This window comes from Nipponia nippon, unplaced genomic scaffold, assembly GCF_047370975.1.
Source record: "Nipponia nippon isolate SJK-2023a ecotype South Korea unplaced genomic scaffold, ASM4737097v1 scaffold_4, whole genome shotgun sequence".
NCBI lineage: Eukaryota > Metazoa > Chordata > Aves > Pelecaniformes > Threskiornithidae > Nipponia > Nipponia nippon.
This window is the reverse complement of record NW_028262358.1, coordinates 119902853-119929326: the sequence shown is the minus strand read 5'-3', so window position 1 is coordinate 119929326 and position 26474 is coordinate 119902853. Positions and strand designations below refer to the sequence as shown.

Below are 26474 nucleotides of genomic sequence, written 5' to 3'. Positions count from 1 at the left end.
GCTTTCTTGTTTATAGGCTTCTTAGTCTTGATTGGCACATTCAATTCAAATGCTAACACCTTAATTTAGAAAGATAGGAAGGTGGGAGACAATTATCAGAAAAATTATGCCTGTTGCTTTACTTTCCTCCTACACCTTTCCCCTCGCTTCCTCCCACTCTGTTTCTTGTACCTCACTTTCTTTTCCACTCGTGTCTTTCAGCAGTATGATTGCATCTTGTCTGTAAACAACCTTTGAGTTTTATGAGGCAGAGATGATCATCTAATACAGTTTTATATACTTAAATTTATTTAATGACCTACCTATGGGTCTGTCGTTGAAGTAATATGTATATTTTTAAAAACGTTTTCAAATACGAGCTGTGACTTAGGAATTGTAATATGGGACTTCTGGGCTCAAAGCTACTTTTCTTAGGGTTTGAGTAGATGGCTAAAATTGTGCCTGGCTTCTAAATTTTCTCAGCCCATCAGCTTACCTGTTTACTAACATGATTGTATGGAAGGGTCAAGTTTATTAAGGCCTTTGGTATGTTTAGGTGCAGGATGCCATGATTTTTGAATATAATATGTCATTACACACCAAATGGTAAGTACCTGAAATCTGTTAGTCTATGGAGCGCCTGTCTAAAAACACCGACCTCTTGGGTAATTTAAATGGCCTCTCAGTCTTCTAAATCTCTTGTTTCAGGAAGTTAAGAAGGATGTAGAGCCCAAGGATGATGCCGTACCAGTCAGGAGGGAGAAATCTGGCAATGTAGCCAGTCTTGTGCAGCGTATGAGCAGCTATGCGCTTCCAGCAGGAGGATTTCAGCCTCATCCCCCGTCCAAAAGCTTCAAGAAGAGTACGTAGTCTTTCCAGTTCCTTCAGTTGCATAAGCTGCTGATGTGCATTTTTTTAATAACCATGAATTATTTAATGTCTGACTTTAGTTTTCTGTACAACCTTAAAACTGAGACATAGGAGGAAAAACTTTGATTCTAAGCTAAATTCTGCTCCTGGATGCATGGGCAGAAAGCTTATATGTAGTTCTTAACAGCAGCAATAGGGATGAATTTTCCTGGGAACAGGATTTAGACCCCTTCCATATTCTAGGGAGTTGCTCTGTAACTTCATGTGAGCTCTGCTTGTATTCTCAGGTACATAAATGAGAACTGCGGGCCTGTTCACAATAATCAAAAATCTTCCTGTGGTCATTTCTTCTAAACAGAAAAGTTTTGCTACAAATTCAAGGCTTTGTGACAAGGAAGAACTCTGTAGTTCAGGTTCCTCTTGTTTGGTAGGCTTGTTTCTCGTGTGAAATAAGGTGGAGTTGGTGGTGTCTTAAGAAAAAGTAGTGGTCGTCTTTGATTGTAGCTGCAGCCCCCAGGATGGTCAGGAGTGCAGACATGGTGCCTTCATATCTGTGATTTCTATGTTTTAATGCCAGTATTTAAATCAAGGTGACTAAAACCTACAGCAGAAAACTTAGCGTTCCCTGCGTCCAGAAAATTGACTTGTGGTTTTTATTTGGACACCTCAGTCTTACAAGAGACATTGCTGTAAATTACTCTAGCATCCTCTCTCTTATAGGAGATTGCAGGCATTTATGATTTAAGGTAACTTTCTTTAAAAGAAAGAATTCATATCTTACTGTTTCTGGTATGTTTATGCTTTGAGTTTTTGCCCATAAAAGGAGAAGAGCAACTAGTCGTCTTTTAAAGCCCTGAAATGGGCCCACCAGATTTACAAACTTGTTGAAACCTTCTTCTAGGCAACTAAGGCGGTTACCTTCAAAATTTTAGTGAATCTGATCTATATATGCATATTGGCAACAGCACATACGTGCTTGTTAAATGTTTGCATCAGCAGGCTTTTGAAAATGTAGCCTGAAAGATTAATGCTGTTCGTAGATTAATGCAACCAAGCTCTGAAAGGGAATCAACATGATCCTTATGGGTCCTTCCAACTCGAGATGCTCTAGATTCTGTGATTCTGTGAACATGATCTGATACCAGTTCAGGTGTCGGCTGCTCATTCTGGTCTCCCTACCCCTGGAACAGTCCCGTATTCAGCATGTCTCGTCCTCACGCTGGTGGCTGTGGCCAGGGTAGTAGGTACAACTTGGTCTCAAACTCTGCAATGCTCTGGCTAGTCTCATCCTCCTAGAAGAAAATGGTGTTCAAGCACCTTCCTTTAAGCACACAACTGTTTACTTGGCACAACGACAATCTCTGTGTTTCCATTTTACTCGCTGTTCCGTCTTTCCTGGAAGACTGTTTAAACAGCTCCTGCAGATCCTGTTTGCTCTGTGCCTGGGCAATCGCTCACTCCCTTCAAAAGGTTTCCAGTGCTTCGTTGTCTTCCCATTTCTGGTTCCTAACCTGGTAAATGAGGTTTACAACGTTGAAAACAAAGTTAAGCTTCTTTAATAGCAAGTTTCCAGTGTGCGGTGAGGTAGGTTGTCTCTGCCTGGGAAGCCCCGTGTGGTGTTCTCATGTGCAGCTCTTGCTGAATTCAGGTGTTTTGTATCAGGTGAGTAGTAAGCTGCAGGCAGTATTCCTATCAGTTAGATGGCTGCCTTTATTCAGGAAGAGGAAAATACAGAAGGTGTGCTTAAATCATGGCAACAAAGGCCTAAATTTGGTTTACCCGGTACAAAACAAATAAAACCTGAAGCCAGACAAGTTGTTTTGGAAACGGACAGAATTGCCTGGGGGCTGCCAGCCCAGTGGTCCTGCGACACCACGTGAAGCTGGAGTGTTGTTTTCTGAGCAGATTGGTTAGCTTTCTAGGTTAATCTGGGGGTTTTCAAAACTGGAAAGCAGTACTTCCTAAACTGGGTATCACTGAAAACAGACCTCAGGTGAGAGAGAGTTCTGGATGTGAAATGCATCGGTGGGATTGTTTTCTCCCCCTTTTCCCCATTTAGATAGAATTACAATATAAAGAGGAATGCCGAGATCAGATTTATACCAAATGGCCATGACTTTAATTTGCCTTTTTTTTTTCAGTATCGGTTCATCTCCTACAGAGGAGAAGCCCTGAAAGCGCTGTAGGAGGTAGTAAAGGCCAGTGAGCCGTTTATTGCAATTACTGTTAACCTAACAATCCCTCTTGGCTGATCTATGAGTTTCAGTGGAGTTAAAAGAAGGGTGTATTATATCGGCAACTGTGTTATTAGAAATAACCCAGAGAGCTTCATACGTTCGGTTTCTTTGTTTCATGCCCCTTCTAAGCTCTTTAGAGCAGAGACCATATACCAGCATGTAGAAAATTCTTGATTTGGTGAGCCCCCTCTCAGAAATTTTAGAGGCCGAATATTACGTAGGTGCCTGGTATGTTTTGTACTGAGGGCGCTGGGTGTGGCAGTCTTCTAAACATCTGACTTTGGACTTTCAACGCTGCTATAATAACAAAGGATCAATCTTGGAGGCACTATCTGTGTTTTGAAATGTTTTTACCCAGCTAATCTTAATTGCTGAAGCTTGAGCGTGGAAGGAGTGCAAAGTATAAGAGAGAGTATGGAAATTATACAGATCCTACAAACTTAAGCTTTACCACTTCAACTTTTTGAATCATATTTTCACTTAGATGAGGCAAATTCTTTTTGAGGAGGATAGAGGGAGCATGTGTGGGTCATAGCTCAGGATGACAATTGCCTTCAAAAGCGTGCTGGCTCCTCTGTTGTGGAAAAGGTCTGAAGGCATGGCCTCTTGTTTGAAGGAGAAATGCCTAAACTCTTTGGGTTCAGCAGTAGCATCACTCCAGGGTATGTGCAGAGTAATTGGGCAATCGTGGGTTCACACCACTCTGGCTGGAGGGGTTGTTGGAAGCCGCTTCAATGCTCTCCCCTCTCGGAATGTCATTTTGTCTTTTTAATGCATGCAGAGCTTTAATGATATGTGGCAAACATCTAAAGACTGCACTTTAATTTTGCCTTTGTCAAACACTGCTAATTGAAGCTTAGGTTGAATTTCTTGACTCCATGGTGGCACTGAGAAAAGGGAGGTCTTTTGCATTCGTGGATAAAAATGAGTTTGGATTTTGAAATATGAGCTGAGCAAATGTTAGCGTTACCTCAGACCTGTAGTTAGCAAGGTCTTTGTTAGACGGCGGAAAGGCTATCGGCACTTTAGTGTTGTGCAGGACAAAACACTTGTTATTTCTTTCAGGATTCCTTAAAGACTGGAGGCTCAAACTTGCACATTTTCTTCCAAGCAAGTGTTAACACTGCAACTGGCAGCAGTTGTCATTCTTGCAGATTTTAGTCAGGAAATAGCTTGAAAATCATTGTACTGGGGGATTTATCTGACTTGCTTGTATCAACATGTTTTTTTGTAGCATGTTGGTAATTGGCAGTGTAGTGTGTGTTTGTTTGTAATCGGCAGTCTGTGAAGCTCCATGGTTTTCAAGCTCTGTCTAAGATACAGCTCACTAGCCTCAAGTGACACAAGCAAACTGGAAAACGAGCAGCAAACGCTACATAGCTTTTTGGGATGATTTATGGGTGTTCTGGTCAAATTTGATCCTCAGGAGTTGAGTGGAGGAAAAACTAGTTTTCCTTTGCAAGCATTCTTACTTTTGCCATTTCTCTTGAATCAGGGTCCAAGAAGCGGCAGTGCAAAGTGCTCTTCGAATACGTCCCGCAGAACGAGGATGAGCTGGAACTCAAGCTGGGGGATGTGATTGACATCAATGAAGAGGTAAGCTGTTTTACAGAGCCGATCGTCTCGTTACGGGGCGAAAATTGAATTACAAGGATGTTGGAAAAACAGCATAGGAAGTAGCATATCTGAAGCTAAAACTAATAGTTTAGGAGTTCTTTCTCTCAGGATCTAATCCTAACCCCCTAGATATGTAGGGGAAGTATTTGATCATCACAGCAATAAACTGTGATCTGTTTGTTACACAGATTCCTTTTTTGAAAGACTTGTACAGTTCTTCGGCCCTGTCCATGTGATCCTTGTTTTTAGGATGCTTATGCTAAAACTTTTTGACCAGTTGCTTTTAAGCTGACATACTCTAACTTGGTTTATGTGAAAAATGTTATTTGACTTGATTTTCCAGTTTCATGCTTTCTTGCAAACTCTTTGAAGCTTTAAACTAATAGTAACAGTATTCAGCGGAGGAGCCTGTACCTGTAGTACAATATATTTCAACCCACTTGCACAAAAATATGGAGCATACAAATGCACTCAACAACATGTTATTATTTCTATTGCCTTCCTTTTCCACTGGGTAAGAAATACAGTTAAAGATACATCTTGATGTTCAGACTTTGATGGCAATGGCCCTATGTATTTGAGTGGGGGTTTGAGGTGGGGGTTTCCCTATCTTTTCCTACCTACGTCCTTCATTGGTATCTGGTCTGTTCAATAGCAACTTGTGTTGTGGGAGGCTTGAATATGTGGGAAGAGCGTCTCTTACAAGAGTGAAATCTGTCAGCGAACCTGCGGAAAAGACCAGAGCAATTGTGGGAGGAACTTTTTCAGAACTAAGGTGGAGAACTTCTGCACGGCATGCTCTGACCTTCACTGGTGCCGTCTGTTCTTACGACCTCCCTGAGGGCCTGAGGGAAGGAGAAGGCTGAACTTTTCATGCTCGCCATGTGTCTGCTGGTGCTTTTTAAGTAGCCGTATGAGATTGTGTTGTTCGTGTGCATGACCTCTTTTGAACAGAGTGCTAACTCTCCAGGATCCCGACAGTTGCCAGGAAGGACTTTTCCATTCTCCTAGCAAGGAAAAAGTTATGCTTTTAGATGCATTTGCACTAATGACTTCTAGAATTTGTTCTCTTTGAATAAACAGAGGAAGTGATTTGTAAAACCTGCTCACGAAAATCACAGTTTCATAAATACCACTGTGTGTGGGTGTTTTGTAAAGGAGTGCTCCTGGATAACCTCACCGGTTTAATTTGTGGATAGTGCCTGTACACGGCAGTCATGACTTTGAATGGTCCAACGTAAGCATTTACAAGAGGTAGCATGTGCAGTAAACCATTGTGGATGCTTCTGTTTCACGTCGCACGTGTCAACATATGGAACTATTTTGGGAGGGGTGTATCAGAGATGACCAAGTAGCCAAATAGAATAAAAAGATCAAAGCATTTCCTCATCTGGTTTCTTAAGGGAAACATAGATTTTATTTTATTCTTTCAATTTTTTGGGGGTCAGTCCCCACACTTCTTCCTTTCCTAATGACTTGAAAAGACTTATTTGTAGTGCCCAGCCTTTGCTATTTCTGAGAAAAACTGTTAATCGATTTTTTTAAGCAAATGCTACTAGGTAGAAAAATATTGTGGCTAACTATTAGCACAGAGCTGTTGCACACTGTTTTTATGATGGTGTAGAATAGACCTGACGGGTGTAGGCTAGCTCTGCTTCACAAAACTGTACTGATGGACCAGAAATGTGAAGAATGGTAGAAAATACCATCCATTGGTTGTGCAATATGCTGGGATAACTTGTCGTAGGTAACTTGTCTTCACTACTGTGAGACAACTCACTTCCATTTATATATAAAAGGTGCTATTTATATTTATGCAGGTAACTCGTAACAGTTACTTCAAGGAAAGATGCTTTGGTCCCTTTTTTTTAATAGGGAAAATAAGGTAAAGTCAGCTCCCCAGGGGGATCAGTTCTACCAATTACCTGAGAATAATTCCATATTTAGCCCTTGCAATTGTTTTCATAAATTGAGTAGTTCCAACTGACACTACTGATCGTGAAATAAAAGATGGAAGCAGATGGAAATTAAATGGCTAATATTGAACAATAGAGAGCAGGCTACAAGGATCAGAAGTAGCTTTTAGGGAAGAAGGCCCTTGTGCTATGTGCTGGCTGAATCCGCAGGGTTTTTTGTTTACAGAACATGTGGGTTTTGCATGCAAAATACACGCATGAAGTGCACGTGATAACTGTATCTTTGCTGTAAAAGTTTTGTTTCTCCTTTCTATCTTCCCCACACTCCTGTCAGATGCAGTGCTAAATAGCAGATTTATTTTTGTAGTATTATATTTGTAGTATTTGCATGCTGTGTTATCAAGCATAATTGAAATTCATATGACTCCATTAGTGGAGTTTTTATTAAAAAAAAAATCAGATTGGCAAAACTGCTTGTTTCAGCCTTCCCCCCCCGCCCCTTGTTTAAAGACTGAATTTTCATCATCTTATAGAAGTAAGTTGATGGGATTTACACTCAAAAAAAGTACAGATGTGTGTACCAGAGCTGTAACTCCCTCTTGTGGAAATTGTATCGTGGTAAGATTTTTGAAATGGAAGGTAAGAGTTGTGAAATTGTCATCTGTGTTGCTAGTGCCCAGAGATGCACAGATGCTGTCCACCAAAGCGTGTAGAACTTTTTTAACCTGTGTTTTAATGTCGATTAAAGATACCTTCTCTGGTAATATAGTTTTTATATAGTCAGTTTTTTTTAAAGACAGTGTGATGAGGAGGCTGAAGCAAGTACGCCGAAGAAATTTTTGTTTTATTCCTGACTGTCTCTGAACTGGCATCGCTTTGCCTTGCAAGTCTGTAAAGTGCTTTACTGACCTTATTTCTTGGCAGAAGAATAAACGGATGCTTGAGTTGCTTTCTGTATCATAAGCATTAAAAGTCTGTTTCTCATGGCTCTTGGTGAGTCAAGACATTTGAATTTTAGTTTTCTGTAATGTATTATGTGAAGCACGAGGTGCTGGAGCCTGGTCAGCACTTGTCAGTAATCTATGCTTAAAATTTGTTTCAGAAGACCAGACTCTGAATTTGAACCATCCACAGCAAAGCTATTTTTGAGCACCAGGATGTCTTTAAAAATAACAGTGCTCTTTTCATTGCCTGTCTGTCTCTGTAGCTGCCAGGTTTTGCATGCGTTCTGCTTGCCTGGAGGTAGGCTAGTGTTTAGAAACTATGCCTGTGTGTCAGGTGTAGTGACCTACAAAACAAGGCTAAAAAAAGATAATGTAAACAACTGCTGGGTTGGTTCCCCCCTGTTATTTCTTTCTTATCTAAAAACAGCTTTCCAGCCCCAAAGCAGAGCAATTAAACTGAAACATTTTGAAAATTCATCTTAGTTATAGTTTTAAAATGGTGCTCATTAGGCAAATACAAGCAATTTATTTAAGACATTTTGAAAACTGTTCATAAATGTGAAGAGCACAATTCTTACTCGGTCTTCTGGCATTGTTTTACACTGTCGCCTATGCATGCCCAGCTTTTGCTTGTCCTGCTTTGGACTGTGGGGTATTCCTGGTAAACGTTCAATTAAATTTTGGAGTATTGCAGTGTAAATGACACACCAGGAATCCGAGCACATAACTGAGCATTAGAGTCATTATGTTCCCTAATTCCTGAACGGGTTTATTTCCAGTGCAAAAATGAGGTTTTGTGAATAGCAAAGCCAACGAAATTTGGCATCCAACAGACTTCTGCCCTTTAGGACTGCTGTGTGCCACCACAAAATCCTTGTACATCTCGGCCACCTTCATCAGCTGGCCAGCTCTGATGGGAAAGTATCTGTACCTTCTAACACATCTAGAGCTAGGCATATGCTGTTCAGCCAGTTGCCTCCTGCTAGAAGGAAGGGACAGCTTAGTTTTCCATTACTCTGTGATGTCCTTAACGACTCTTCTCTGTTCTACTCGACATGATCTGTAGAAATTATATCTTTGAAACTTGTGTCTTTTGATCAAAATTGTTTGAAGCTGTTCAACGGATACGAGGCCAGTGGGAATAAGACTGGTGGAAACTGGGCCAGACAGAGAAAAAGACAGATGGACAACAAGAATACATAAAAATTTCCTTAGAAAGCCAGGCTAAAAGTTGCATCTTTATTCCATAAACAGTTTAGTATTTTCTTCTTCTGTTAGATGTGTAATGCCTGTTGTTCCGTCTTACCTTGAACAAGTTGATGAACATTTTGCTGCTCTTCTGGATTAACTGGCATAGGGCTAGTCTCGTGTTTCAGGATCACTGCTGTGGTGATAGAAGTGACAGTAAATCATTTTCTTGCTCTTCTTTTTGCCCACTGTTTCTACATCTTTGGCAGGTTTCTTTAAAGAGAAATCATGGCCATTTGAACTCTCCCAAAATTGTTTGTAGAGTTTTATAGGTGAAGTATGGATGGAATTGATAGAAATTTCCTTTTGCTTTATTGGTAATGTGCAAAATATTTCTATACAGGTGGAGGAAGGCTGGTGGAGTGGAACACTGAATGGCAAGGCAGGATTGTTTCCTTCAAACTTTGTGAAAGAATTGGAATTGACGGATGATGGAGAAACACAGGACGCTCTGGATGACACAGGTGGTATTCTGTTTGTTGTAAATCCTTAGCAAAGTCATTTTAGATCTCAGGTATAATTTGGAGTATTATGGTTGTGGTACAACAAAAGTTGTAAAGAATTCAAGCTTCCCAAGAATGGTAAGTATTTAATTTCATTCTAGAAAATATTGATGCCGAGTGTGAAACCTGTCTTGCTCCCAGTACACTTCTAATAAAATTGCAGTCAAGGTTTTGATCTTGCAAATGTATATTCTGCATTTTATCACTAGAAATTTTATCATATTCAGAGTCGAGCTTTTTTTTTAGTATTGGATGTAAAATTATTCTTCTGTGTAGTAGCTTTTTTCAGTCTTATTCTCACAGACATGAGTTCTCTAACATGGAAAACTTAAGCGTTTATCCATGTCAGTTGAGAATTTAAAACTTGAATTGAGTCAAAACAGTATAGACAGCCTCAGCTTAAAATGAATCCTGGGAAGGGGGCCGTAGTTCTTTATTGTGTTTGAATCTAACAATAAAATGTTTTTAAGGCAGTGTTTACACTTAGCCATTCCTTTGTGGCTATGACTGTATAGCTCGGACAGAAGCAGACGGTCTGTGGCGGAGCGTCGTTGAGTGGTGCCAGGCAGGTGCATGCTGTGCAGGCAATTACTTTGTTCCCTGAAACTGCACTTTAGAGGCATTCTGTCTGTGAAGACCTGTTTGAGGACTGGGGATTTGTGATATGATACTGCTGGAATGGGAGTGTTCTTTGGGAACAGCATCTTAATGTGAGTTAATAGATGCTTAAAGTCAGCTGTGTAATGTTCAAGTGGAAGAAGTGATATTTTATTTTTCTGCTTGTAATAATGTGCACCCTCATTTACAAGATGTTCTGTATTGATTGTTTCTAACAAGGGTTTGCTGAGAGACAGGAAAGAAGATTTTTTTTTTTTTGGCAAATTGTGGACATAATTGCAGTAGTGTAAAACAAGAGTTGTTTGACTTGAGCAGTCCCAAACAGCTCAGTGGCTGTCTCCTTGGAGGTCAAGTTCACTAAGTTTAGTGGGGTCTGGTGAGATGAATTTACAAATGGGTATGTGTTGGTCTTAATTCCTGAACACTGAGATCAGTGGGACTGAACAGTAATTTGAAGTAATTGTATTTTCTGTCAGTAACTAGCAAGTTACGGTTATCCGCCCTTCACACCCCCAGGGGTTACATTTAATGCTCCGTGCTTTCACAGTCAGGATCTCGAGCATCTGCTAGTTCTTTTTGCACTCCCGGGAAACAGTAAATGCCCCGTTCACTGAGCTATGGTCTTTCAACCATGCAACCTGGACTTTTTTCGTCAATGATGAGAAGCTGGCACAGGAAGGACATGGACCTGTTGGAACAGATCCAGAGGAGGGCCACAAAAATGATCAGCAGGATGTAACACCTCTGCTATGAGCAAAGGCTGAAAGAGCTGGGGTTGTTCAGACTGGAGAAGAGAAGGCTGTGGGGGGACCTTATTGCAGCCTTTCAATACTTAAAGGGGGCCTACAAGAAAGATGGGGATAGTCTTTTTAGCAAGGCCTGCTGTGACAGGACAAGGGGTAATGGTTTTACACTAAAGGAGGGTAGATTCAGACTAGATAGAAGGAAAAAATTTGTCCTGATGAGGGTGGTGAAACACTGGAACGGGTTGCCCAGAGAGGTGGTAGATGCCCCATCCTTGGAAACATTCAAGGCCAGGCTGGATGGGGCTCTGAGCAACCTGATCTGGTTGTAGATGTCCCTGCCCATTGCAGGGGGGATGGACTAGATGGCCTTTAAAGGTCCCTTCCATCCCAAAGCATTCTAGGATTCTAGGAAATCTCTAGCTATCCTTTAGATACCGAAGAGGGGTAAAACTAACTGGAGAATAACTTAGTTGAGGAAAGGTGAGAAACTGAAGTCAAGAGGCTATGTAACTTTGTGGTATTGTCAAACCCCTTACATTTATGGTTCAGGGAAGAGGCTTTAATCTTTATTGCAATTACTAGCCATGCATACACTGGGAAAAATTTAACTGAAAGGCTAAAAGATGGGGAGGCTATTTTGAATTTGGTTTATAAAAGCTGCCTATTTTCGCATGACTATCTCCTGGAATTCTGCACATGGAAATAGTTTGCCCATGAATACTAGTTTGTAGGTTTTAACAGATTTGACTGTAACTTAAAAATTTAAAAAAGAAAAAAAAGTCTTAAAAGCTCCTAACACCTAAATTAAGCTCTTCTCTGAACTACATTTTTTGGGGGTGGAGAAATGTTGTCCCCTAAAACTGAAAGATTTAAAGAATCTTAAATACTTGTTATCTACCAGCGATTAATCTCAAACAACTGTATCTGATTTAATATATTTAATCATTTAAAATAGGTTTTAAGTGTTATCAGGTTAAAAAGCTATTTAAATAAATTTGCAAGAAGCTTTTCAGGTATTTTTGATAGTGTATTTTGAGCAATAGGAAAATTTCACTTTGGTGCCTTGAGAGGCATCACTGCACTACTGAAATACACTGGTTTGTCCTGTGGCTGTTGAAACATGGTAGGACTCATTATGGACCTTTATTGATTTTTGCTTTCAGCAGCTATAGCTGTGCAAATGACAAGCTTTTAAATGTTGGACTAAAAACACTTCTTCAGAGAATGCCTAAGCAATGTTTCATAAAACTAATGGAAAACATAACATTGACATTAACAGACTGTGGAGCCTGAGTGATAATTGAAATAGCAAGAAATATGGGTGATCTAATGACTTAGTTGCCAGAGTCTGGTGTCACTTAAAATGATCTTATGTTAAATATACAACTAGAACAAGTGAGAGATATTACAGCTACAGTAATGTTACTGGAAAAGCTGTTTGGCAAGAGCAGTGCACACAGATGTGTTACTTCCACTTTTTTTTCTAGAAAAGCAAAATAAAAAATTCCAGATATTAAATCAACTTGTTCTTTCTTTTTTTACTTTCAGAGTCTGTTTTTAGTGGTCCTACCTCACCTGTGGTCTCTCCAGGAAATGGGAGTGAACCTGGATCTGGACCAGCACAGCCAAAGAAAATCCGAGGTATTGGGTTTGGAGATATCTTTAAAGAAGGCTCAGTGAAACTTAAGTCAAGATTACCCAGTAATGAATCAGAAGATAAAAAGCAAGATAAGGTTTGTATCAGTTCATATTGTTATTTTGGGGTTTCCTGTAAAAATAATTTAAGAGACATGGAATCTGAAGACATACTATCTTACAGATGCTGAATACAGAGGCCATTTTAAAATTTGTCAATATTGTTCCATAATCAGGCCATAATCATCTCATAGGGCTCTTGCCTATAAAACAAAACAAAACAAACCCCCTCAAACTTCTTTCATAGTAAGTTTTATATTTAACATTGATTCCAAAAGGTCTATTCAAATGCCTTGGTATTTAAAACATTAGAGAGGGAAAACCAAGCTGATATAAAAATTGTCGTTTCAAAGCCATATGGTGTAAGACATAATAACTTTTCAAACACATCTACAGTATAAGGTCTCTCGGAGTTCTCTTTGTAACAGACTTTGTATACAATCTGGGATAAGACTGTTAAATCTTCCTATACAAGTTAAACTTGGCCTTTAAAACAAGGAATACTTGGGGGTTTCTTTAGTTTTTGGTTTGGGTTTTTTTTCCAAGTTTTGGTGGATGTTGAAGTTGCTGTTCTAGGTGTCAGCCATCGTTACCAATGTAAATGTCCTTCAGTCAATGCTCCAAAGCTTTTGGCTTTGGTGATGTCATAGGTTAATGAGCTGCATAAACTGCTGATTCTGTAAGCCTGAAAAATACTGTTCTGCAATTTTGCATCCTCTTTCATTTTCTTTTCCCCCTTTTTTATGAATGGAAAAAGGAGCGCTTTTATTTTCTATGTCAAACTGAAAGCTTAGGAGAGAGCAGATAATGTGATGATAGCGAAATTCCTTTATTTTGAGTTTTATTTTGATCTGAACCCGAGAATGCTCTTATCCCTTGGAAGCAGAACAGCGATGCTCAGTCCTTTATCTTGAACTTATGCATTGTTTGTACCAGGAGCTTATGTGTGGATTTTCAGCTTTTGATAAATTAAAGGAAGCTGAGATAATCCAGTGTTTCAGTTTTTACTCAGGTGATCAATTAAAGAGAGCTTTTACAACCTTTGTCCAATTTCAATTTTTTGTCGGTGGGTTATGGTCATCAATGCTGTTTTGCTGACTGATTTGCTTTCCTCCGCTGCTATGGAAATAATTGGAATGGTGTAGTGCAAAAGGTGGGGTGAGTCCCTGGGAAGAGGGTAGGGACAGAGACTTCCTTGAATGTGGTTTCCCTCTGTAGCAGTGCTCATCCACCTGTAGACATGGTGTGTGTCCTCTTTGTTTCTGGTCCAGTCAAAACATCAGATGATTCAGAAAATGAAAGTTACAGCAGTGGCGCCTTCTGTTTAAGGCTTGGGGAATGTTATCTTCTAAGGAAGATGTTGTTCAGCTTGGAGGCGAGAAGGCTCCGGGGAGACCTTATTGTGTCCTTTCAGTATATAAAGGGGGCTTATAAGAAAGACGGAGAGAGACTTTTTACCAAAGTCTTTAGTGACAGGACAAAGGGCAATGGTTTTAAACTGAAAGAGGGTAAATTTAGCTTGGACATAAGGAAGAAATTTTTTATGATGAGGGTGGTGAGACACTGGAACAGGTTGCCCAGAGCAGTCATGGGTGCCCCATCCCTGGAAACATTCAAGGTCAGGTTGGACGGGGCTCTGAGCAACCTGATCTAGTTGAAGATGTCCCTGCCCATCGCAGGAGGGTTGGACTGGATGATCTTTAAAGGCCCCTTCCAACCCAAACCATTCTATGATTCTATGAAGGCATGTTGATTTTCCTTGGTTCTCTTGAGGCTTTATCCCTTGAAGTAAGAGTCTGTGGGATCACTACATCTTCGTGTGACTGCTGTTAGACTAGCGCTTCAGGACCTAGCTTTCAGTTTGCTCTCTTGTCATGAGATTGTTCAAACGTGTGTTTCCCTACTTCCTACTTTGTAACTTGGGACTATAAAGAGCCTGTCTAAAGTGTGTTCAATTAATGTGAAATCTGCTCAGACGTTTTGAATTGTGTTATTTGACTGTGTATAAACACTAAAATATGTTGGCCCTCTGTTTTGTTACTTGGCTTGTCTGGATAGTTGTAGGCCATTTCTCAGCAAGAGGGGAAATGAAGTGAGAAAACAGTTTTGTATAGCTTAAAGACAATGAAATAAACAGTTGAGTTTAGCACTTCATTTTCTACTTATGCTTGTTGCTGAGTCATCCCAAAGGTGGACAGACTTACAGAACAACCTGGAGAGCCCTAGGGAGATAATTCTCATGAAGGTCTTGCAAAAATGGATGGCTTCTTTGGAATTGTGCTCAGCTGGCTTTGGAGTTAGATGGAGGGATGCTGGAAGGGCATTCGCTAAGCCGGTAAAGAAAAAAGCCATCATCAGGAAACTCTAGAGCAGAGAGGGCTTTTTTTCCCTTGGGAAAAACTGGGAGACTGTTCAGCCCAGGAAGGCTGAGCACTGATGTATCTGAAGCGCTCAAGAGTATATATGCTCCTGCAGGAGAGAGAGAGGTTTCAGCTGGTCCCAGCATCCTGCCTGGGCTCAGGCTATTTATATCCCCTCTTGCACTTCTAATTGCATCTCATTTTGGAAGGGGGAAATGTAGAAACTATTTCCATGTTGGATGGACTTGTTTAATCTCATAGGTGGGTTATTTTAGTGCTTCCTTCATATAGCATTTAGGAGCGAGTTAAATTGCATATGTACTCCAAGAACATCCCAAGTGACCGTGGCTTCCTCTATGGTATGCCAGAGGTATCAAACACCAGCCCACAGGCATCATCTGGTTTTAAGGACAGTAGGTCTGGTTCCTCTGGCAGTAGAAAGTCTGCAAAGTTTAACTGTAAATGAAAATGAACAGAGTAACTAAAGGCAATGGGAGTTTTCACGTCAGTAACACTATTAGGGCTGCTCAGGTAAGTACTGACTGTAAGATCATGTTCTGTGTTTGTAGCTCATAGGGCTGTGAAGAAGTGGCTGCAGCTGAAGCTGTCTGAATCTTTCTGGCAGCTCAGTAAGCCTCCTGGGGGAAAAAAAAATAATATTGGAACAATTATTTTGGTTAGATGTTAACTCTGAATCTTGTTACCGGTTGCAATGCCTCTGTGTTTTTTTGGTTCAGGAGAAATCTCTAGTGACATTTATCTGTTCTGGTTCTGTTCTGTACAAATCGCTAAGAGTGAAGGGAAGCTGGGACGGGCTTTCATGTGCTCCTACGTTTGTCTGAGCAGTTAAAACCTGATTGCGTCTTCTGCTGAGGTGGTGTATGGCTACTGAATATTCCTGCTTTATTCCAGTGCAAAGTAAGCATGGTCAGTGAGTTACTTTCAGCAGACCTGTTAAATAACTGCCTCTGTTCTGGGCTGGAGGAGGCAATTTTCAGGATAATGGAATAGTAACACTTGGAACTGCTGAAATATGATTGCAGAAGTGTATCTGGCAATGTCCTGAGATGGGTTTCCAGTTTGAAAGCTGTGCCGTGTCTTTATTTGGTACATAAAATTCTAATTGCAGTGGCTGTAATGAAGTAAATACAGTAATTTAAGTACTTAATGGGAAAGCTCATTGAATCTCTTGGAGATGGTCATTCCCATCATCTCAGCTACTGAAAGCCTGAGTATGTCCCGTAGCCTAATCAAAAGTAAAACTCAATGAATTTTTGTTAACAACGTTCTCTTTTGTTCATATAGCCATCACCTAACCATCCCCCTGGAACAAAGCTAATTCATTTTCCCAGTACAACAAAAACTGAAAACTCATCAGAAGTAGTAAAATCAGAAGCTGAAAGTAAACCAAAAGGTAAGGCTGATGGAACTTTACATCTATTACTTGGTAATCTTCTCTACAGAAGTATTTGATTGTCACATTTTTTTGCGTTATACTTTTGTGTATATGGGGGTTTTGTGTTCTGTACCTTTGAAGAGTTACGCAAATGCAAGAGTCTGAAGGATTTTTTTTTTTTGCTTGCATTTCTGTGGAAAATGAATCAAAAACATTTGTAGGGTTGTCTCCCAGAACAAAATAAGGCTGGGGTATGAAGTTTTATTGCAGCAGCTCCTTTGCATTAATTTGTGACGTTGACGTGCTCAAACTGACTTACTTTCTGCCTAGCTTTTAGTGTTCAGCTGGGATGCTGGAAATCTATTCCTATGGAACAGTCCCCTAACTCAGTTTCTGTCCCTAGCCTAGAGAAGTGACTCTCTAGGATCAGGATTTACCGTGTCGTTGCTAGTGTGTGGTCATAACTGTATGCAAAGTTTCTTGCATCAGAAAGTTCATGCTTATGTTTTGTTGAAGTCTGTTCCCTAGATAATCCAGTTCCATTGTGATTCTGTTTATAATAACTTCTTTTTTATTTTTTTATTATCACTAAGAATTTGTGACTTCATCTAACTACCAAATTGCATAGTTTTATCTAGAGAGATATTTTTAAGTCAACCCAAAACATCCTGTGGGAGGGCCAACTCCATATAAAAAATTAACTTCAATTATGTGATGCGTAGACAGCTCATTTCGCCTGGTTCCAGAGCAGACTTTTTTTTTGACTTCTGTATTGTAATTTCAAGTATATTTTTGTTTTATGTGGAAATACTTTATTTTAGTGTAAGTGGGTTGTTTGACATGGAATGCATAGTTTGCAGAAATAAGAAGACTACGACAATTGCCTTTTGCCTGTGTTCAGGAGTTGTGTAATCTAGCACAACAGGGCACTTGAAATGGCAGGTTTGTTAGTCAGAGCCCTATAGCAGTATATAGGGCATCCATGCCGTTTTAGCTGTATTTTGGCTTTACTGAATTGGATAGCTATAAATAACATTGCCATGTTTACAAACAGCTGATTAATGTCAAGAAGTGTTTGATGTAATGGCTTGAGAGTAGTTAATACTTAAGTTCTGCCATTGCAAAACATGTATCAAAAATTTATGTACAATGCATTCGAAAGTTGATGCTTACTTGCAACTTAAAAATCTTTACTAAACTTCAAAATTGGGATGCTCTTGGGATCTTGCTTTTAAGCTCTTCCAGTGTTATTGCTATAAAAGCCAGCAAGCCAATGTGCAGCCCTGAGCATTGTGAAATTTGACTTGTCTAAAATTTTGCATAAAAATTAACCCAAGTCTGCCTAAAAAGTCTGAACATTCAGTACTGAACACTCAGAACATTCAGTATGTAGCTCTTTTCATAATCTCAGGTGCATCTCATACTAAGAGCATAGAAATTGGAGTAATCCAGTAGTCATGCTGAGTCTCTGCTCCCCAGAGAAATGAATATGTCAGAGAGGAACTTAAATATGGTAGAAATAGATGCTGTAGGAGAACACCAGTAGATAATACCTATAGACACCATTTAAGAACATCTTACAACCTTTGGAAGAAAGCTTGGGTTTCTTCCTTAATATTTTTATTTTAATATAGACCATATTATAGTTTATGTATATCGTGCTCAGTTTTGAGAGAGCAAGTTTAGCATAAACTGTGTTCAATATGTTAGCAAATAAACAGAGATCTCTAAAATGTTTAGACTGGTGTGGCTTATTTTGTGGTGTGGTGCTGCTATTTCTGGGAAGCTTGTTTTGGCCTCTGGTGCAAGTATGTAAAAATATTTTGTTTAAAAAATAAAATAATCACAATTTGACCACTCTTTCCCCCCATTAGGTTAGAATACAGCATCTGTGATTCCTGCTACTGCATTGTTAGTCCCCAGTCTTTGGAAAAGATACAGTTTTAAACTACCTTTTATTAAAAATATTTACTGAAGTTCAGATTTACTATTTTGTAAATACCGTCTTAGATTTAAATGCTAGAAAGTTAAACTGGACTCTTTCTTCATCTTAACTCCTGGCAGAGTATCAGGCTCACAAAATAAGATGCTGAAGTGGCAAATTGTACATACTTTTAACGTACGTGGCTGGGTTTCTCGGGCGGTGCTGGCTGCTGGGGTTCGCAGCCTGGCACATAGGGGGACCACGGCAGCCTGCGGGGTGCAGGGCTCCCTGGCTCCAGCCTTTCTGGCAGCTGGAGCAGAGAGAAAGGTGCCCTTTCTGGCACGGTTTTCTGTCTGTTGTGGGACTTGGTGTACACGAGGAGGGGAGAAGCGCTTGGAGGAGGAGGAGAGAAGGGAAGGATTGCGTAGTTCAGCTATCCTGGCCAAATCCCCAGGCAGTAAGGAAACGCATGTGTTTTTACTGAATCAGGATGTATAGAAACGTATTACACTTGTGTTGCACTTATTCATTAGTAATGAATAAAGTCCCTGAATTTGATAGGTATTTGCAGTGTGCTGTTGAATTTTTTTTTTTTTTAAGTCGGTGTGAATTTTTTTTTTACTTTGATTTAAACATTCATCTCCTTGACATGGTTCTGCTTATGTTTCTGTAATTTTTCACAAACCACAATACAGACAATCTATAGTTGAGCATTTTTGATCATTAGATAAGGCAGTAAAATAATGCAAGTTCTTGTACCTAGGATTACTCATGTGGTTACATATCTATGTATATCTATATAGATACCTGTATATATATCTATCTCTTAAGCTTGGCATACTTTTGCGTTTTAACGAAGTGGTTGTCACTGACCAAGGTAGATTTTTATTTATGAATACAATTTGTGCATTTCTTTTAACTAAAGATTTGTATCTTGATTAAACAAAATAAAACAACAAAAAGATTCAACTGCATCTCACTCATTTATTTTCTTACCATGCAGCAAAAGGCAGTCATTAAGACTTGCAGGTGACCCCAGTGACTTGATGATGTGCTACTCTCTAACTGGGGGCTGACGAAGCTGCTCACCTGTGCGTGTTGTCAGTGCCAAATACCTGATAGGTTATGGCAGCACATTAGAGTCCTTTTTGTTTGCTTCCTCTTCCTTAATCTGTCAGAGCCAGAAATCCAGCCTTTTTATCTGCTAAATTATTTTAAATTATTTTAAATGTGCTGGGGTTAAAAAAGGTGTAAAAAATGCTTTGCAATCAAGACTTCTATATTAATGTATTTTGGCTTTTCTCACGTTGTTTTTGTTCTAGCATGGAAAAGGACAACAGATTGTCCTGCTTTTTCACCTGAAATCATTAATTAGTTATTGAACTGGAATTATTCTTTCTACTTTGGCAGCAGAGGCTGTGACTGTCTGAGTTGATCACTCAGATGAGCGCTGGTTTCAGATGCTTAGCCAAGGAATTCCTTTGCCTCAGTTACTCGTTACTCGATTTCACTGCAGAATTTCAGCAAATGTGCTGCTTGGGTATTTGAAGTTTCTGTAATTGTACATGTTAATAAAGGATGTCACCTTGAAACGATTGCATGTATTTAATTAGGATTGCAAATTGAAATTTAGATCAATTTTGAGAAAATATCCTATAAACAATAAAAAGCTTGAAACCATTTTTGTCTAAAGTAGCTCAAAAATGAATATATAATGCTATGGGGAGGATTAGATAAGCTGTTACAATTTTAACTGAGTAGGCTCCTCTCTTCTCCCTCTGAAGTCAGAGTACTTGGAATTAAGTTGCTGTTGTGGAAAAAATGTTTTAGAGCTTAAACTACTGACTTCACAAAGATTTCTCTTCATTGCTCTGTAAATATATAATCTTATTTTTCTTGTGATGTGAATGACACAATGAACATTTGCAAAGCAGTCCCAGATGGCTGGTGTCTAGAAGGGAAGTATAATTATAGTGTTAATTTCTGAACTCTCCTTTCGGACAGCATAAGTGAGCTGGTATTATGTATGTTACTACCCATGGTATGCAAATGTAGTTAATTGTGCTGCTTTGTTTCAGCCAAGGAATATTGCAGGACAGTATTTTCCTATGAAGGCTCAAATGATGAACTCAGCTTTAAAGAAGGCGAGATCATTCAAATAATCAGTAAGGTAAGATGTTCGATCTGCTTTAACCATTTATATAGCTTTTGTGGGTTTTTTACAGTAGGTAATGTGTGAAATGTGAAAGCAGGAGAGTCTGTTGAAGTGGATATTCCTGTAGACTGATTTGCCTCATGTGAGGGTCAACTCTTTGCTTCTACACTTGGTGGAGATACAGATGTCCTTAAGGATCATTCCAGAGTGGGATGTTATCTTGGATCCCTCAAATGCCAGTCAGATCAGTATCAGTTCCCAGTACCAAATGCCTTTTCAGTGAGGAAACTGGAAAAGCTTTGCAAATAGCTCTTTTACCTTCAGAACTTGTTGTACTATTTCTCTGGTGATACAACAGGCTGACCCAGAGGTGGTGATTGGGAAGTATTATCGTGTCAAAAGGTGAGAAATTAAGTTCTGTACTTAACTGGTTTTGATCCAGGTATTGTGGGGAAAAAAAAAAAAAAAGAGCAAATGTTTTCAGTAGGAGAATGAAGTCCAGGTGTTAGAGACACTTGGTATTTCAGAATAACCATACAGAAGTTAATGATACTGTCTGGCTATTTAGAGAAAGATGATTATTTAGTTGAATGTTTCTGTTTGTGTTGAATATTGAAAACACCTTTTTGAAAGGTCATCTTGTTACAGAGATGGTTTTTAGCAAGAAATGAGCCTACCCATACTTAATTTTCCTGCAGTACTCTGCAGTCTCTTGTTAGTTACTGTTTACATGCTGCTATATTAAGGAATCACAACTTGCCTAAAAAAAGGGAAAGTTTCTTTTATATTGTTTTCAGCCTTCAGAAGGTTGCAGAAGAAAAATAACACTTTGTTTCTTTAGGAGGATTTTAAGTTTATGGAAAAGACGGCCACTTTTCTTAACAAGAAAATTGATATTACCAGTATTATTGACTGTAACTACAGTGGAAAAGAGTAGTTATGGAAGGCGCTTCTTTTAAACGTGACAGCCCTCGCCCCAGGGGATTATCTTCACTGTATCTCTTGTCTCTCTGTCCTTTTAAACCAATTTACCCAAAGCATATGCTGGTCCAAACTGGGGTGAAAGAAGAGTTATCCAGAGCAGAGCTCTCCCTCCAAAACCATCTTCTGAAGTCTGAGTACATTGATGTTTCTGTCAGGTGGCTGACTCAGTCCAGATCTTGCCAAGCGTTAAGGTATTTTTCTTTTAGCACATACACTGTGCAAAGCCTGTCCCCCTTGGCCACTTCTTTTCTGTTTGTTCTGCATATGATCGTTTTCCGTGAAGTTGTCTCTGACTTTCGAGCATACCTCAGCACTGTCTAAATTAAGTTTAGCAATAGATGCCTTATCCCATTCACGACTGCACCCTGTTCAGAAATTGAACTCTACAGTACTTAACTGAAAGGGTGACGGAGGAAGAAGTGAAAGAAAACTTTAGCAAATGTTTACTTTGAGCACTAATCACCTATTCAGGCCTTTTCTTGTCTATTCCTCCTTTAGTTTAATGTGGGGTGGGATTTTTTTTTTATTTTTTTTATTTTTATTTTTTATTTATTTTTTATTTTACTTTATTATTTTATTTGATATTTTATTTTCCCCCTCTCCTTTACCTATTCAGTGTCTCAGCTGAACCGAGTGCTGAGTTGTCAGTGTTGTGTACTGAACTTTGGGATGAACTACTTGGTGCTGCTAACAGTGGCACGTGTCAGCAGTAATCGGCTTGGATTTGTATGGAGGAGTGACATTTGCAGTATTTTGGATCTGAGGCAAAGAGGAAAGCTGTTGTTTATGCTGCTAAAATATTCAGATAAGGCCATACTTTCTGCTATGGACAAACTAAGGCCTCGATCCTGTAAGATCATGTAATGGATTTCTGTGCCACTGAATTAATTCTCCTTTTTTTTTTTTTTGTTCCTTATGTCTTAATGTGGTTATTTTTTTCCTCAGTAGGGTATATTCTTTTGCTTCTTCACCCTTTTCAGACCAGCGGACCTGATCAATCACATCAGAAGCACTTTTATTCAGTAGAATTGTGTGTTACTTCAATGGCACTTGACGTATTTACTGAATAAGTTGCTGATCAAGGAAGTCAAGAATATTGAATGTTGTGCATTGGGTCATAACTGGTTTTATGTGCTTTCCTTCCCTTTGCAGATCTTATCCTTATACCCTTATCTTATATATGATGTAATATAATTTCATCCTGCTTTTTAGACAACAAACAAAAAGTGACCAAACCTGGTCTGATCTGTAGCGATTTCCCCTTGTTAAGTTGGCTACGTTATTCTTCTTATAAATGTGATATTTCAGACAAATGATTATTTTATATTGTGGGTAAAAGCAAAAACGTTGTTCCTGTAACTGTATCTGTTCTGGGGAAGAAGTAAATATTGATTGAAGTGTTCTGTTGTTTGTTTTAGGACATTGGAGAGCCAGGCTGGTGGAAAGGAGAACTCAATGGTAAAGAGGGAGTCTTCCCAGATAATTTTGCTGTTCAAATACAAGAGTCTGACAAAGACTTCCCTGTAAGTTCTTACGTGTATCGTTTAGTATCACAAAAAAGTATTGATGGAAATGCAAGGAATAAAAGACTTCAGAGCACATTATGCTGCTTAAAATATTAATGCAACTGTGGTAGTTTTTAACTCTATCTTGTATTAGCTATATCAAAGAAGAAAGATTTAAAGGTTAATGTTTGTGTTAAACCTCTCCTTAAATATTAAACTGAGATGTGCTTTTCGAGATTAACTGTAGTTAATGAGGATGATTACGTCATAGAAAAGGATATAGTTCTGATAACATGGTGTTATGTTTAACTGATTACTGAATTAAACCCTTACTGTTTTGAAAGGAGATAAGCAGTGCATCTTTTCCATCTGTAGTCCTGTAAGTAACTATAACTGCAAAATGCTGAATGACCCCTGTGGGACTGACTGGGATTTCTCCATGTTAAGACTTGCCAGTAGGTTGCAGTGCATGAAGGATAATCTTTGAGTGGGATCTAGAAATAATTTTTTCACCAGCTCGTGCTACCTTATAGAAATCCATGTTTTCATGCGGTACTCCTTTGTTTTGTAATTTTGGTTCTTATCTTACAATTTTTTTGTGGAGATTAGTATGATATTTTGGTTCTGACAAGTTTGTGTAGCGAAGATGGCTGTGTTAATTCACAAACGTACATCATCCCCAGGTGGATGGATTCAGCTCGGGATCAGGACATCTGAATGTTGAAGCCTGTATCTCAGCAGAACAGAGTTTGAGTTTCATGGTACTTTAGTGCTGTTTGGTCTGAAATTGGAGACATTCACAGAGGATTGCTAGATACAACCTTGCAGATAGTTATTAACTTAGCATTTAGCCTCAGTTACCTAACATACTCAGAACATCTAGTTACACCAAGTCAGCGCTTTCTTTTCAAATCGATCCTCAGCTTTTCAAGGATGGCATAAATGCTATAACATACGGCTGACTTGATTTGAGGGGTGGGTAGTATCACTCTTCTGAAATACAGAATTGCTCCCTTGAGAGAGAGAAAAAATTATTCTTTTACCATAAACAATGTTTCCTGTAGACAGACCTTGCTTTGATCCTTTATTCCGCTTTGTGTAGCGTGTCACAGTACAGGGATTCACCTTGCACTGAGCAGCTTTGAAGTTCAAGGCATTGGATGGCTGATTATTGTAATCAGCTATTTGATATCGACTTAATAAAAGCGCAGATCAGAATTGTATGATGTTGAGTGTATAATGTTGATGCTGAACTCTCAGTGTAATTGTTTTTGATATAGGCAGCAGTGCTGCACAGCTGGATAATGTATTTGCTTTTTGGGGAAAGAAAGAAAATACGGTCTTGTTACTTAAGTTCACTAGCTTTTGTGTTCTCTGGAACTAGAGAAAGGAATTTAACATGGGCTTTCATGCTCGCTTAATTACATTTTACTTGTCAGAATAAAATCCTTCTGCATTAGAAAGAGCTTATTCAATAGCAGTAGGGGCACAGAAGTGAAATCCATCCATAGCAACTGTTTCAAAAATACCCACTACATAGCCCACTTTTGGAGGGGGCTATATTAGACGGAGCCCATATGGTTTCAGCAGTATTTGTATAAAGAACAAGTGGTGTTGTAGGCTTTTGTGATCGTTTTAATCAGTGAGTCTTGTCCTTAGCACAACCACAAAGGCACCTCTTCTAGAGCATTTTCATGAATCAGATTCTGAGGATGAGGTGGCTTGAGATGTCTGTCCTGAGCAGTGCCAGTACTCCCTCAACAGGAGAGAGATTCAAATTAAAATTCAGTTTTACCAGTTTAAGGAAAGTGATGAGTGACTGCATTTTTAATAGAGTTATTTTCACTGTACAGACTGTGGCACTGTAGTACTTTGTAAATTTTTAATGGCTAGAGTAGTTTGTCCACCTTTCCCACTTAAATATACAGTGATAAAGGAAGCTCAAAACAGCGTTTTTCATTTAACTGTAGTGTTTATGTTGCAAACACTGCTAACTGCTTTTTCTTTTACACTGTTGTAATTTAAAAGTCAATTAATTGAAATAGTTCTTCTGATACTTAATTTAGAACTTTTTTTTTTTCAGTGAAAGTGACCGTTTTTGGTTCAAAAATTTGCCTGATTACTCCTTTAAACTTGCATTGTACCAACTCAGATTGAGGTTTACATATTGAAATTAGAATGGGTGTGATCAGAGCAATTCTTTGGACTAGAAAAGATGTAATTCTTAGTTTTTAGTTCTTTGTGCTTCTACTGCTTATGCACGTTGCTGAAGCACCAATCTGATTTGAAGAAACATGCATTTTATTCCTGTTTTTGCAACGGGTTGTCTGGGAGATACCAGAGGAATTACTCCAGTCCCTGTGTTTCCTGCCTGTGAATTGATTGCCTCCTTTGTGAAATACTTTGAAATCAGCTAGTAAACAAGCTAGACATTACAGTATGCAAAACAAAACACAAATAAGTCTGTCTTCGATAGAGAATATCTTTATTTATTTGACTTTTTTTTAAAATTTTATTTCGCAGAAGCCAAAGAAGCCTCCACCTCCAGTTAAAACTCCAGGTACGTAGTATATGTATGGTGGTACGTGTCTGAGGATATACTACATTTCAGAAGCGGTGCCTGACTTCAGAAGAAAATCCAGAAGTGGCTTTTTATTTCCTAGTAATACAGCCACCCGTAGTCACAGTTAGAGGTTACTTTTTATGCTTTATGTATTATGCTGCTGCTATATATTTTTCAAAATTATGATGGAGCCTACTTTGGAAACATTTTAATGCAGGCCTACAGTTTGCTGGACTCAAATGAGTGTTTATAAATGGTATTACACTCCTTGCAAAGGAGAAAATATAAACACAAATTGGTGTATGTCATATTTTTAGTTAGTGACTAAGATAATTAAAGCTCTTTGAAAAATGTCTATGGTTTGTTTTTGCATTCAGCTCCAAAACCTGAATTGCCAACTGGAGAGAAGAAATTCCCTTCTTTGAGGCCTGAAGAAAAAGGTGAGACCAGTTTCCTTCATAGTGAATTTCGGACCATGCTCTTGTAAATGAGTTACAATTTTTAGCTTGGCCGCTTTGTGCCATAGGTGCCTGTTTGGAAGACATCATACAGATTCTAGTGATACCATCTACTGAAGTTGTCGTGTCTGTGATGTTATGGAAATGTCGTTAGAGCGATTAGAAAAACGACACTTCTATGAAACGTGTATTTCTTGTTATTGCATTACGTTCTGAAAAATGTTGGTTGCACTGCATAACAACATAGTTACTATTGAATTCATTTAATAGTTCTGTGATGGTGACTGCAGTTTTGAATAGCAATAGTGAGTTATTAGAAATGAAAACGTTTGCTGCTGCTTCTGAATGTTTTGGCTGAAATCAGTCTCTGATGGAAAATATTTTTGAAAGAAATACACCGAACAGTTACAACACTCCTTAGACAGATGTTACAGTCACAGTGCTCAGAAATTGAGATTTCTTGTCCTGTTAATTCTTGCTATATTCCATGTTTTCCAGTTCCACAGAATTTGGCTATGTTTACCACTTTATTCCTAAATTTTAAAGGACGCCTTTTTTTAGAAGAAAAGCTACTACTACCACTCAAACACATTTCTAAAAGGCTTCTTTTCATATTTGAAAAACTTGCCAAGTCAAACTGTTAAACTGTTTTGATTGTGTTTAAAAGTCAGAAGCTTAAACAAACATGCTGGTTGGGTCTTAAAGAAGAAATTCTGATGTTACTGTAGCTTAAGCATATTACAAAAACATACTCTG

General features: G+C 38.9%; 1 protein-coding gene across 2 annotated transcripts in view; it reads left to right on the top strand.

The window, feature by feature from the left end:
- CD2AP (CD2 associated protein) overlaps positions 1-26474 on the top strand; it is an 85027-nt gene that overhangs the window by 40324 nt on the left and 18229 nt on the right. For both annotated transcript variants that reach the window (XM_087776997.1, XM_087776998.1), the window contains exons 3-11: positions 688-841; positions 4582-4682; positions 9155-9275; positions 12227-12411; positions 16039-16147; positions 20132-20223; positions 22611-22715; positions 25221-25257; positions 25638-25700. In XM_087776997.1, coding sequence (XP_087633123.1) covers positions 688-841; positions 4582-4682; positions 9155-9275; positions 12227-12411; positions 16039-16147; positions 20132-20223; positions 22611-22715; positions 25221-25257; positions 25638-25700 — 967 coding nt within the window. The remainder of the gene's footprint in view (positions 1-687; positions 842-4581; positions 4683-9154; positions 9276-12226; positions 12412-16038; positions 16148-20131; positions 20224-22610; positions 22716-25220; positions 25258-25637; positions 25701-26474) is intronic.